At 37.0% G+C, this 15,461-nt stretch overlaps 1 protein-coding gene across 1 annotated transcript in view; it reads left to right on the plus strand.

Annotated features, from left to right (window-relative positions):
• The first annotated feature begins 240 nt into the window (after window positions 1–240).
• Window positions 241–15,461, plus strand: part of LOC108359920 (uncharacterized) — an 18,567-nt gene continuing 3,346 nt past the window's right edge. Inside the window, exons 1-2 of the mRNA XM_017611997.1 lie at window positions 241–405; window positions 14,832–15,410. Coding sequence (XP_017467486.1) covers window positions 241–405; window positions 14,832–15,410 — 744 coding nt within the window. The remainder of the gene's footprint in view (window positions 406–14,831; window positions 15,411–15,461) is intronic.

A 15,461-nucleotide genomic window follows, 5' to 3' on the forward strand; every position in this document is an offset into this window, starting at 1 on the left:
AATGTGTATCACCTTGAAAGCAAACCACTAAAAGCCAAAAAAAAAACACGTTTCCACACTCTTAACTTTTATGCGATTTCACATAGATTTGGATTTAGGGATTTCCAAACAAAACAAATAAAATTTTTCAGTATTCTTCACTGTCATAACTTTCTTTTCGCTGGCTGATAAAAATTGTCTACTTTGTGTGATGTTCCACTCGCGCACTATTCAACGAGTAATCCAGCCGCCGCGAATGAAATGCTCGCACTGCCCGCAAACGTTCACCAATTCGTGCGCTGTACCACCGTCACTGTACGCGTCTTCGTGGCTGTCACCTGCGACGACGTCTATGCCCAGATCGAGTGTATGCCACTCGCTACTAAATGCGACCGGATACCGTTTAAGCGCGCTGTGAAGCTTTCGGCAAATCTTCTGAGATGATTGAGTAGCGGCTTAAGCATTTGCGCGACATACTAAGTATAAAAGTATCTATAGAAAAAATATCTACATATATAAATGTCGCCTATAATAAAACGTTTGCGCCTTTCCGTCTTCGTTTACGCCGTATGCGTTGTCGGCTTTTTTGTTCGTTGCCGCCGCCTTAGACGTATCGCCTTCAGCGAATTGGTGCCGCGCTTTGACGAGTTTCAATCGACTATAAGACTATGGCATTCAACGTCCTATTGCCGTCTAAACTATTTGTTTATTGTTCTTTTTTTTTAATTAAAAATTCGGTATTTACTCAAAGGAATTACTTAGGTACGTGAAAAATTTAACGCGACGCCGCCATTGCCACAGCCGTTCAACAATATACTGAAACGTGGATCATTTTGATGCACCGTTCCGACTTAGTGACTACGAGTAAGCTCGAATACAGAACGAAAACATCGCGACGCGGCATAATCCATGACAATTGACAGTGATGACAACAATTGGGGCTGCTACTCGTATTTGTTAGTGTGCAGCTACCGAATTGCCGCAAGTCGAATGAAAAGCGTGACAAACGGAAAGCGCTATTTGTTGACGCGTTGCGAGTGTAAGTATGTAGATATGTACTTACAATTTGTGCAAATGTTTGATGGCGCGGGCTCTCATTTATCGGTAGATTGTGCCTGCCACAGCGGCTGCTCGTACAGATCATCGCTGGGGTCGCAGAGAAGCTGCGATCAAATGCGCAAACACCCACCCACCTTACAGCGCAACATACTACCTAGGAGCTTTATTTTTGGCTTAATTATTATCGTATTTGTATATATGTAAGTAAGTATGTATATATGTATGCGTATCGTATATATTTATATGTACTTGCATGCATGTATAGATCTACGTTAATGTGGGTACGTCAGATGCCAATTTTCATATTTAGGTATGCGTGCCTTATTCAGCCAAGGCGGCGTAAGTCAGCGCTAAAATTCAGATAGAATTCATTTGGTTGAAAATTTGAAGCGAGAAAATAAATGGTTGAGTTAAAACCAACTAAAACCAAATTAAGCTTTTATTGTATTTTTCCGTGCAGCGGGGTTTAAAAGGCCCAATGTATCATCCAAGCTACCAAAAGTGGTATGTCCGAAGGGTAAAAAACGCCCTTCGTCGCCTATGTGTTTGCAACGTCTGAGTTAGAATCTCCAAATGTGTATCTATAGTCCTCTGCTTGGCCATTTTGTGAAGGTATTTCCTTAAGTACCCTTAATTAAATATTACGCAACTGTGTGATGTAGCATTTAATGTCCCCAAATCTGCGTCGCTTTCCAACTGTTCCGCGGCTAGCTATCCCAGCGTTCCTGCCATTACGCAATTTTATTTCCTTCCATGCCTGGCTGCTTGGCCCTGCCTCTGTCTAATATTTCATTGCATTTTTCTTCCTCGCCCCAATATGCGTACAGCTGGTCTGGAAACATTATGCCATGCGGAAGCGATCCGCAAAACTAACGTAGGCTGCGCACGAGACAAAATTTTTCTGCGGCATTCTGTTTGAGAGTTGGTCGCCGTAAAGTAACACAGATGTTGTCGTAAACATAAGAAGCTGTCCCTTGTACTGCGCCTGCCAACAGTATTGGTCATGACTCAGCACATCGAAGACAGTATTTTCGTTACTTTTTCCGTCGCATGCTGTGTCTTCCCCGAAAATTTAAGTCTAGTATCGTATCTATGGCTGCTTTTTTGGTTTAAAAATTCCGGCACGCGTCTGCAAATCCATATCCAGTGAAATGTGCGTGTTTGTGAGGAGAACGAGTTCTGATCTTTTCTGTCGGTAGCTCAAGGCTTTGTTCTTCTAGCCACGTTTGAGTTAGGATCAAAGCATGGTTAAGTGTTTTGTGAGCTTCTTTGGTATTCGATGGTCTCTTCCATGGCCTCAGAATAAAGCTTANTCGGTAGCTCAAGGCTTTGTTCTTCTAGCCACGTTTGAGTTAGGATCAAAACATGGTTAAGTGTTTTGTGAGCTTCTTTGGTATTCGATGGTCTCTTCCATGGCCTCAGAATAAAGCTCTATGTTCCTAGTATGCTCAGAGTTAACATACGTCAGTTCTTAATTTCATAAATAGCTGCTCACCATATTTCGTAGGTATAGAGGTACATAATTTTGTCACATCTTCTTTCGGTGGCTCTAACATGTTGGCCCATCTTGCTACGATAAATTCGTTTTAATGCCTAAAATCTCCTTTAAGTGAATGCCACGCTCGCTGTTACGCATTCGATTGCTGCTATTGTTGAAGCCTTGGGTCACGGCAGAAATGGAGGGAGCTTCGGTGGGGCCACACCGAGTTATTACGTTTAAGGGCTCACTGAAGCGGGTATCTGCTTGGAGCAAGCGGCTAGCTATATAAACGTGTATTTGGTTGCGAAACCACCCCCGTCCCAGCGATGGGTTGTGCGCTGGGTTTGATACCCGCCACGTAAAAACAGGCTCCAATTATAAAGAGAGACAAAGCCTCGGATGAGAATCCCTTTTTTGATGACGACCACGGCAAAAGTTTAAACGACTACGATTTGAAGGCATGCACCTGGAATGTCCGGGCCCCTAATGAGCAAGGTGCCTCTGCCTGGCTGATTGATTTCCTCGTAAGGACAAAAGCAGACATCACCGCCATCCAATAAATGCGCTGCACGGAGCAAGGCAAAAAATGTATGGGACCTTGCGGCGCCTACTACAACTGCCATGTAAAGCAGCGCCAATTCGGTGTTGGATTTGTGGTGGGGGAGAGACTCCATCGTTAACCCCGGTGGACGAGCGTCTAGCCACAATCCGCATCAAAACGAGATTCTTCAACATATCGATAATCTGCGCCCAAGCCCAGTCGGAAGAGGTGGACGAGGCGTCCAAGAATCTCTTATACAAGCGTTTGGAGCGCACATACGAGCACTGCCCGGCCATATAAAAATCGTACCTGGCGACTTCAAAGCCAGGGTGGGCAAGGAATGGATGTTTGGAACCGCCGTCGGAAAATTCTGCCTCAATGACGAAACGTCTGACAACGGACTGAGGCTGATCGACTTCGCGGAGCCCAAAACATGGTACTAGGTGGTAGTACTAGGTTCAGGCTACGTGGCTGTCTCCAGATCGAAAAACGAGAAAAATCGAATCGATCATGTTTTGATAGACGGAAGGCACGCTTCCAGTATTTTAGGCGTACGAGCTTGGAGTCTAAGATACGCACCCGCCTCTGCGTAGCAAAAAATTTGCGCCCAAAAATGCAAGGAAACCTTAATGTCGAAAAGCTGAGATCACAACAGACGATCAGTGCATTAGCTACTCACACTCCACCTGCTCTCAGAGAGCACTCTTCAATAAACCGACATGTGGTTCCATTTTCCGCTCATTAAGTACCGCCGCCGAAGAAGTAGTTGGATTTCAGCTAGCCCGAAAGAACAACTGGTACGATGAACAGTGTAAAGAAGCTGCAGAGAAAAAAGATGCCACCTACCGGGCCACGCTGTGATCGGGCGCAACGCGAGCTATGTGGGAATAGAGGGGCAGAAATATGTGAGTGCGAAGAGCTTGAAATGATTACCGACAGGGATAATGCACGAAAATTTTACCAGATAGTTAGGTGAATTACGGAAGGCTTCATGACCGGGGCGAAGACGTGTAAGAACAACAATGGCGACCTAGTAACCGTTGTCCATAACGTACTTAAATTATGGAGGCAACACTTTTCCGCCTTTCTGAATAGTAGCTGCACGAAAAATTGTGGAGAAGACGAACCCGAGCCCCCAGTCGAAGATGACGAAGTCGATGTTCCACTGCCTGACTGTGACGAGGTATGAATAGCAATTACGCGGATGAAAAAAGGTGCGAGGTGCCAGCTAAACTATTCAAGTCCGGCGGCGAGGAGCTGATAAGGTTCATGCATCTACTCCTATGCAGATCAAGTGGATAAAAACTTGGCTTCACTTGGCATTTCCAATTGGCATCAGTTGGTACAGAAGACAAATGACTGGGGTGCTTTGTTGGACTCGGCCGAAATTGCTTAGGAGCTACAGTGCAAAACAAGGAGAAGAAGAAGAATAAAACAAAATAAAACGAAATAAAATAAAATGAAATTATCTATGTATAGTAAATTAAAGTAAAGAAATAAAAATGTAGATATTTTTAGCCCCACCTAAATATTGTAATGACCTCGGCCAACAAAGTCACTCACAAATTGCGGTATTTTTGACCACTTATACCTAATTTGTTTTTAGTTTTAGTTATTTCTCATATTACTACTAATTAAGTAGTCAATTCCATCGCATGCTTTTTTTTGCTATTGTAAATATACATACATAATACCCACTAGAAAAAGTTTCCGTACAGAGATTTCTGTTTACAATATTCATATGGCCTTATTCATCAAATTTAAAATAGATTTATAAAGTGACATTTTCATACCAATTTTCGATTTATAAAGCAGTTAAAGTGTTCATTTTTTATGAATTCGGGTGATATTGTTTTTCAATTTAGTTTCGCAATTTTTTTATAAAAATATAATTTATTTTATAATATTAACAATTTAAATAGAAGCTTCAAACTTTACTTTACATACCACTAAATTTGAATACAATAATGTACTGGTTTGAAGTTGCCAAAATATCCCGTTGATTTTTGATAATTTTTTTTTGTGACGGTGTCACTTGGTTTTTTCCATATAAAGTACATAGGTTGTCCTATTATAGAAAGGTCCAATTTGCTTTTAAAATTCAGCATTGTACAAAACTCGGTAGATTACTCACTAAGGGCCTAATAAAATTTTAAACCAAATACTCTACCTCAATAAATCAAAATTCGCTGAATTTTTCTAAATTTTAGAAAGAGATTCAAACTCAATTTAAATGGTTTACGTTGTAGAATAAACTATATTTTCATAAAAAATTAACGAAAATTTTTGTATGTAAAATATGAAATTAAAAAAAAATATATATCTGTAAGGTATCTTTTTCTAGTGGGTGTATGTATGTATGTAATAAAGAGTTTTAGTTTTATAGATGAGTACGTGTACAAATTTGTATGTAAGTATGTATGTACATAAATAAATAGATCAAAAAGCTAAGAATGATTGCTACCTATCGATGCTCGTATTATTTGTATTTCATTAAGGGGCTTGACCAATTTCCTTTTGTGCTCTATACGCGTTACACGCACGCGCCATTGAATTTCAATACCAATTGTTGCTTTCATTTTTGATTAGCTATTATGGAATATATTTATCTAATTGTTAAAATTTAAAATTCTTTTATTTAGTAAACAGTTATTTAGTAAACAAAAACTTTTGCTGCGCAATCACTTGGTTAGATCCTGGTTTGGTGTGTTTATCTTCTTCTGGCGACCGCGTCACACTGCAGAAGTAGCTGTCGTCGAAGCACCTTTTTATTATAACATGGTTATTTCATATCGGTTTTTTTAACAATATACATATCCGGAGGATTTGCTAAATTCATAAACAAGAAGTTTTTTCGGTGTCGAAATCCTGTTAACATAAGCTTTAAATAAATGTATCGACTTTTAGAACTTTTTTCGACCCAGTCTAATCTGCGCTTATTTCCAGACTATCTGGAAAACTTGGCCTTGGGACTATATGTATTATATTCCTGCATTTATACCTTTGTCAGCTTTTGAATCATACATATGTGAACTGCCTTTGTGTGCGTGGCGTCTAAAATTGTGTGGTTCCAGGACTAGTCTTCTGCACACTATTAAGCCTTCTAGCACCATAAATTCATACTTAAAAAACTCTGATTTGAATTGTAGATTGTGATTCATCGATAGCAAAATAAACCAAATGTGATGAGTAAACAAAACACAGTTCCAATGTAAAAAAAAAGATTGTTTCCTGCAAAGTTGCAACTCGTTTCTTTTCCTTAAGAGAAAATACTTTTAATCCAAGTTTTTATTAATTATATAAAAATTAGATAATTTTATAGCTTTTTCTAAAAAAATGTTTCCCAGAAATCCCTTTTTTTTGATATTTTATTTTTTTCGTTTAACTATTTTTAATATTTTTTTCTCGAAAATTTATTTTTCCTCAAATCCTTACCTTTTTTTATAGTTTATTTTTTCTCAAAAAAGAAATGTGCTCTTTTTTTCAAAAAAGATTTTTTTTTTAATAATCTCTTAGAAACAAATATTATTAAATTAAATTAAACTATAATTATTTTTTTATCGAAACCAACACCAACACAAAAAAATTAGTCTTCGCAAAAGATGTTTTTTTAGTTCTTTCCAATGTTTGGTAAGTCGTTAAATATTTTTTTCCTTTAATATATACACCACATATATACGTACACAAAGATATGTATGCATATTTTATTACACATTATTTATTTATTAAAGTATACAGAAGAAGTATGATTGCAGACTACTATATTACATAATTACATACTTTTCTCTCGAATATTTGAAAACCTCTCTAAAAACAAAAAATTAAAAAAATTTTAATATGTACTTACTAAATCTGAGTAAAACTAAAATTATTATGGGAATTCATGGAAACGCGTAAATGCCTCGCGTAACCTCGTAACTAAAACGATATTCCCTACAAAATTAAGTAAATTTACGAGATTTATATGGTTACGAGACATTTACGCGTTTAGATGAATTGCCCTATTATTTTTCTCAAAACAAAAAATATTCTTTTGCCAAATTATTTTTTCCAAAAACTTCTAAAATATTATTTTCCCAAAAAATAGAAATTTATCATTTTTGATACTTGTTTTTAACTTGAGTGAAAATAAATTTTGTTTAGGAAATCAATATTTCTAATATATGGTAATAATTTTGATGCAAATATTTTCTTCCCAAAAAGTATTTTTTTCCAAAATCTGAATTTTTTTCCAAAAAAAAAATTGGGAAAATATTTTTTTCCAATTTTTGACATTTTTGTGTTTGAATACATATTTTCCTTAAAATTTTATAGTAAAATGATCAAAGTATAAAAACAAATCTAAAATTCATAGAAGTGTTCATTTATAAAATTTAAATTATTATTACTTTTCAATATAAATTTATCTCTTTCCAAACAAAATTTGTCCAGCTAACAATAAACTGATGAACTTATCACGTTTATCTGCAGTTTCTGACGTTAGACGAATACCCCTAATATGTTTTCGCAATAAATTTGTCATATTTTTAATTTTTGATAAATTTTCTAATGTGAAAACCGTTTTTCTTTAAAAAGTAATTTTGTTCTTATGTATGGCAATAATTTTGAACTCACAAGAAATCGTATTCTACAATTATTATAAAAACAAAACCGCTAAAAATATGTTTCCCGTGGTAAAATTTAAATTCTTATTTTTTCTCTAAACGAATTTATCTTTTTCAAAAAAAAAAAAAAAACATAAATAATTCTTCCTGGGGTAAGTATTAAAAAAAATAAATAAATAAAAAATAAATCTCAAGACATACTTATGTATGTATTAAGTTTTCACAAAAAAAAATACATTTTTTTAATTTTAGATAAATTTTCTAATATTTCTGAGAATAACTTTTCTAATGTATGGTAATAATTTTGATAAAAATATTTTTCATAAAAGATATTTTTTTGCAAAATCCCATATTTTTTTTTTTAACTGTAGGAAAAGTTGTATGTTAAAATATAAAAACAAAACCGTTTAATTCATATCCTGACCTTAAGAGTAAATATAGAACTTTTTGATTCGTATGGCGTTTGTGACAGCGTACTCTACGTGCTACCTCCATAACATTTTTCAGTCAAGAAAGAGCCCTGGATATTTATTGCTTAAGCCTCATTTCTATATTCTCTCTTTTATCAATCGCTATTGTAGGCATAATAAAATAAAATTCATAATACAATTGCATATTATTGCGCACACAGAGGTATGCAAATACATACATACATACATAAGTACATACATATTTCTATATACACCCACCAACAAACATTGCTATTGTTACCGCTATAGTACTTAATCGTTATTGTCACTTAATAATGTCCAGCCACAGGCGGCAGAGGAAGAAAGTCAAACTTAAATTACTGGATATACACATTTACTAAACATATTTATGTATGTACATGCATATGTAAATAAAAGTGTGTGTGTGTGTAAGTTTCATTTGTCCGCGACACATGTCGTTTTAGATGCGCTGGGTGGCTGCTTTAAGTTTGTTTGTCTACTTAAGTAAGTAAAATGGACTTGCATGAGGGTGACTGATTTTAGTTTTTGAGTTCGTTTTTTTTTTAATTTTCTGAACTCACAAGAATTTCCACCAATTTATGTTTGTAGTAATACACTCTACAGTTTTTGCATAGTCAAACACAATAACCCATACATATGTACTTATTTTAAAATGTAGGTATTCATGCATATCTTTTACAATAATTCCGCGCTATTCTGTGACGATTTGTTTCTGACTTTTACTTCGTCTCATACTCTCATTGGCTGTATTCAAATTTCTTTTCACTGCCTACATTTTTATGTCTTTGTAAAATTACTTCTGTATTTGTCGTTGTTGTTGTTGTTGTTATGACCGCCATTCAGTTTCTGCATTCGTTTTTTCTATAAATTTAATTTAGTTGCTCGTTGCCGTTATCAATTGAAGTAATATGGCAAGAATAACTGTAACTGTAGACTGTATTTGTGGTTCTTGATCGCATGAACGAAAAGTAGAAAGTCGTAGCGTCCGCTTGGAGGATGTATGTACATATATGGAAAAAATACAACAGAATTCGAGTTTTTCGTTAACTTCTTTCTTCTTGCGTATATAAAATAATAACTGAAAAATTTAAGGAATATGATCGTAAAGTTAAATCTAGTAATTAAAGCTGGTATCAATACTTAATTAGCCTCCAAAGTCAGAGAGTGAAAGTTTTGGCAGCACACCCGCAAAAAAAAAAATACATATAAGGGGAATTAAAGAGGAAGAAATCAGCTGGTCTAATAACACCACTTTGTATGAATTCGCCTTGAACTGAGTAAATATGTTAAAGAAATTAGAATCTTAAAGCTTGTCTTAATACGTAAATTTTTCACTGTAATATGGCCTGTCAAAAAATCACCCAATAATTTGCCATTTTTTTGCTCTCTTTCTTGAGTGGTGTTCTTGTTCTTGACTATCGAAACCAGATTTATTTATTTTCGTAGACCACCGCTTACAACTTGTGAATACCCACGATTTTTTCACGATAACATAGACCCGCCTAGACGCTCCCGTGAACCCCTGGGGGCCCACTTTGCGAATCACTGCCTTAGACGATAGTGAACTTTCGACTAGACTCCCAACTTGTGCAGGCAGATGTCTTCTTAGCCGGAAGTGTACCGTGGCGTTGCCTGTAATTATCCATAGTTTCCTTTTAGGAAACTTAATCAGAAGTTTGTATCATTTTAAACTGTAATGCCCTCCAACCCCTCAATAGGCTCTTGGCTTGGCAAAGTCCTATTATAGTACTATGCCAGTGTGGTTCTCTCCTACTTTTTATTCCTTTCCGAAGCTCTTCCCTCATCGTGTTTGAACCTATTGCAAGAAATGGTTTAGGACGTACATATATATTGGAGCTGAGGCCACCGCTAAGACTTTGTGGCCTGGTAACCACAATAACCACAATTAGCATAATAATATTTTGAAATTCTTTTCAAAACTATTACCTTATTTTTATCGTGGAGAAGGCATATCAGCTGGGGTCCTAGCTTCTCAATATTGCTAGTTTCTAGGACCTAGATGATAGGTCCTTACCTTGTGAGGTTTAATAGCGTGACATAACCATCAACCATCGCACCTTTAAGTAAATATGCGGCAAAAAACAAAACGCAATCTAAATTACTTCATCACTTCTGCGGATATTGCTGAGCTTTGAAGTGTTACGTGCTTTCCAACACTTAATGGATCGCACCGCAGCAATGCAACTAAATTTAGAAATCTCAAATAAATGCAAAGATCAAATCCAAGATATGTGCATAATTTGCGATAAATACACATACATACACCTACATAGGTCGAACTGAATTTTTGAGGTATTATTATTTAGATTGAGACTCAACACAAGCGAGAAGCTGTGGAGGTAAGTTCGAGCGTTAGAAATACTTTATCCCACTTTCGTAGTGATATGCTTATATGTACATACATATGTACATATGTATGTATGTATATAAGTAGTATGTAACTCACCATGCGGGCATATTAATTTAGATGGCGAAATCACACCCATTCAAAGTAATTTATTCATATGACCAATATTATGTACATACCTATGTATACATACATACACACATTATATATACATTTATATGTCTGTAACTATGCACAATACATACGACAAAGAAAGTGCTGGCTCAAAGAATAAATCGTTGATTTTCAAATAAGAGCAGCTGAAGATCACTTGCGATCATTCCTAATGTTAAGTTCTTAAAATGTTCAGACAGTGAGCAAAATGTTTAGAGAGTGAACAAAATTAGGTCGCCCAAAATTGGCAGTCGAATTAGATTCATATATCACAATACTGGGCATCTTGTGACGAGGTTCGTTCAGTGTGGATAGCTCACAATCCAAGTCTCGGCAACAGGTTGAGTTGTTTCTTGCAATGAACTTTGTAGAAAAAACGGCAGATTTTAGTGAGCAGTTGTGTCTTTCTTTCGAAAACCCAGTTATTATCAAAACTCTCGGCATGAAACTCTTCGGTGTATATCTTTCTCTACTTCGAAATCCCACAAACGTGCCCGTATCATAACAAGTATAGTATATACTTAGATACCACATCATGCGAGTGTATAGACACCATATCATAATGGCCCGTACGTATCTTTTTTCTTGAAGAACTAATCAGAAAGTCAGCCTTTGAGATGTCCACGATCAGCGATAAGTTCGGAATGCAGGTTTATAATCCGAAAAGTGAGCTGTGAGTAAGTGCCTGAGCGTCCTTCAGATTACGTCTAAAAGTGAGGCGGTCTACAAATTGTAGAGCCAGTCAAACATATAATATTTTTTTTTCAAGGCTCACACATAAGCAAAGGGCAAAAGGGAAGCCACAGTGGCAGCTTTTGGCACAGGCGGTACTAAAAAAATCTTTTGGCAGAGCTATATTTTTAGCGGGGATTGTTTTTTTTTTGACGAGGGGAAAGTGTCGAAAAACTAACACAACTAAACCTCCTGCCATCTAAGGCTTTTTGATGTTTGAAAATGTCTGAACCCTTCGAAGTTCAGAGCGGCGGTTCAATAAAGTGGCATACTCTTACCTCTTCTTCTTTTGGTGATTGATGATCCGTTGGCTGCTAGTATGAGGTCACTCCCTGTTTGCGGACTTCGGTGGTCCATGCCCAGTTCACTGCACCACATTGACTGTGCTGATGAGATATGTATGTCTCTTAGCGCATCGCCTTGTGACTGTGAGGAATTTCCTAATCGGTTTTTCGCTAGACGAACGGCCCTGTAGAAGAACCTTCGACGAAGCGGCGTATGCGTATGGAGCGCAGGCGTATGTCTCGCTTATAGTTAAACTAAACGAAGAAGAAGACTAGCGTCAAGTATTTCTTCAGGGTGCGGGTTTGAGCACTGGACTCTATCTCTGATTCCTGGCTTAGTTCAGTTCTTATTGTTATTCCAGGATCCTTCTGTACCAAATCTACGCATCCACACCGCCCCTTCCCCTAAAGTTTACTAGTCAGGATCCTTCTGTGCGTTTTGGGTCATCCTTCGTCGCGGAATAGTGCTGCTTTAGCAACTGGTTTCGGCTTGTGAGGAAATAGTTCTCCAGGTCTAAATTTGTCAATTTATACAACTAAGAAATTGCATACTGCTTCCCAGATGCCTTATGTTTGTAGCATCTTTGGCACAACTTAGATTCCTCATTGTCGAGCTTTCAATTCAAATTCAAATTTCAACGATTAAAAAGTACATAAATATGCCCCGTCTTCTTGAAGCAACAAGTTCGCAGTGTCTTCGACTATAAACCGATGCAAATAATAACGATAACTTCCGTGGCCATTTACGAGTTGGGCGAGTTGAAGGCAACCTCTTCGCGCGCTCGATCGACCAAATCGTTTGTGTTTGGGATAAGCTTATAAGGCTATGCGTTTATTAATGACGAAGAGAGGTTGTTCTAAAAATGTAAGCACGCGATTTCTCGGAGAAATATGTACCTAAGAAAAACATTCGGGTAAGATATTGAGAGTTGATCCCTTAGTATTTTAAATATCCGGAAAACTAGACAATTAACGGTGAAATTCATGAACTATTCATTCCCACGGAGGTCGGCTGGAAGAGTTTTTGGACAGGGACCGTGACTGTAATGCTTTTTTCAAAAATGTCGATAAATAAGCATTATTTTTTCATCGATATTTTTTCTAAAATTAATAGTTAAAACGTAACTTTTATTTTTGATCGGAAAAATAAAAGCAAAATTTTAGGGACTGAAAAGATACCGCTAAAAAATTACGATTAATTGTTGACTTATTTATTCAAAAATTGTAAATCATTTAATATTAATATTCCTTAGCTAACAAGCATCACACTGCTATATTCAAATATTATATAGAGTAATTCCTTCCGTCTGATTTCTTCATTTGAAATTTCGAAAATAACTGTTATTTTCGATCCATTTTTTGAGGAATGCTGCTGAAGTGACTGCCCATGCAGACTAACCTCATATACCTGAGATGAATCGATGCCGTTGATGCCGAGAAGATGTACCGTTGCTAGAATTTTTTTTTTAAGCCGAATATGTTTACCCCGTGAACATCTTCTATTTAGTTAAGTATCAATCAGGAAGGCGAAAGTTTCTTATTTTCTTCAATTGTCAGCTGACCATATCTCCGCAAAAAGCAAAGTTGACTCAGCCTGCTCCACGCTTCCACATATGTACTTTGCGCCTCTTAGCTAGACATTTTTATAATTTAATCAAAATGCAATTAAGGTATTATGCATAATAAACGCAAGCGCATACATACATACTGATTGGTATATCTGTACGTATAAACATTTTGCTTGCACGCATATGGATACGTAAGCATATATATGTTGCTTATTCCTTTTGATCAAATAAATTATACAGTCGGCACGGATCTGTTGCAAGAACAGAAAAAAATAAAAAGAAACAACACAAACTTTATGCGTGACCCGCAATTGAGGGATGCGTCAATGATTGCAAGTGTAGCTGTACTTGCGAGGAAGCATTGGATGTAAAGGTATTGCTTGCGTATGAAAGAATAGTGATTAGTTGCAAACTACTTTTTTTGAGATGAGTCCGCCGCCAGTTTTAACTCCGTTTTCCTTTAAGTGTCCTATGATACCTATAGATTTTTGCGAATTCATTTAAATGTCTTAAGTTAAACTTCAGATTTAAATAGTGCTGGACTTTTATACCGTTTGATTAGACTGTCTTTGGAATGCGTTTTGTGGATTACATTCCATGCGCTTGAAATTCCTCAACACTTTTATGGAATGTTGCTGAAATAACAGCCCTTGGCGAGATATAAATCCCGGCGCCTTCTCAGGACTTACTGAAGTTGTTTGTGTACGTCATTTATGTACTGATCCAAACTTTTCAAGAGGCAGCCATGTTTAGATATACATAATAAAGTTGGTATGCTATCTCTGCTGGTAACCTAAATAAATAAAGATTTAAATATCGACTGCTGAGGGGAAGAACGACCTAGGCAGCCAGTTAGAAAAAAAAATCTAAAAAAACTTTTCAAGAACGCCCTATTTCAGAATTATCAGAATTTGGTTGAAGAACGCCCTATATTGTTGTTGAAGCGGCATACAAATTCCCCAAAAACTTTTTGGGGAGTGTAGACCCGACTGTCGTGGGAACGAAGAACGCCCTATCTCATAATTCGGTTCAAACACGCCCTATTTCACTTGAAAATGTGCTGAAATAGGGCGTTCTTGAAAAGTTCCTTGAGATGTGGAGTTTTCGGACTGCCTGCCGAGATAGGTCCATCTTCCAGTCAGCAGTCGATATTATTTAAAAACATCTCATACAAAAATACTCTTCTTACTTTGCTAATACATTACAAATATGGAGATAGTGTTCTTTTCAAATTTATTTTCATTTAACTAATATTATATGTATGTAGGGGTTAAGGACTACTACAATATTCGTCTCGCGAAGATGGCAACTCTATAAACTTTGAAGAAATAATTAATTAAACATACCTTTGCTTGTTGCATACATTTCCTGGTATATATTTTTTCTATTTCATTCGTGCAACATCTTTGATTTGTAATTCCGACATTTTCATTATATTAAATAAATTTAAGAATATAGAAAACGACTTCTATAACTGGTGACCCCGACGATGAATATGGTCAGCGAAGGAGAAGACAGATTTATGGACGCTGAAAACATGCTGCATTTGGGGCGCCTTGCTGTTAAACCGCCGCGTTTTGGAAACCTGATCCACGTCTGTGGTTTGTTCAGGTCGAAGCGCAATTTGCGCGCGCTGGTATCACGACAGACGATACCAAGTATTACACTTTTGTCGCCGAGATCGATTCGGCGATCTTAATGCACGCCAGCGATATTATTGCATCTCCCCCAACTACAGGCAAGTACGAAGCGTTAAAGGAGAGACTACTAGCTGAATTTGGTGAGTCGACAGAGAAAAGGCTAAAGCGACTTTTTAAGTCATGCGAATTAAATGACAAGAAACCGACTACGTTACTACGGGAGATGAAAGATTTGGCACATAATCGATTGGATAAGAGTATACTGAAGTCAATTTGGTTGCGGCGTTTGCCTCTGCAGGTGCAACAAATCTTAACGACATTGGATGAGGATGTAGAAGTGTTGGCGAAAAGAGCCGACAGCATAATGGAGGTAACTACTACCAACGTAGTGAATGCGGTAAACGCGCCTAACAACAGCAACGTGGAGGTTGCCACCATTGCTGACCTTGAATACAGGCTGGACAGACTCGAGCAAAACAACCGTAATAGATTCCAACGCATGAGACAAGTGGAGCGAAACAGCGCTCCTCGCTTACGGCCGACTACAACTGTACGAGGGGGTTCTGAACAAGTGGCTAGAGAATATATATGTTGGTACCAC

The sequence above is a fragment of the Rhagoletis zephyria genome, unplaced genomic scaffold (assembly GCF_001687245.7).
Source record: "Rhagoletis zephyria isolate East Lansing unplaced genomic scaffold, Rhagoletis_zephyria_1.1 Rzeph_scaffold_00490, whole genome shotgun sequence".
Lineage (NCBI taxonomy): Eukaryota > Metazoa > Arthropoda > Insecta > Diptera > Tephritidae > Rhagoletis > Rhagoletis zephyria.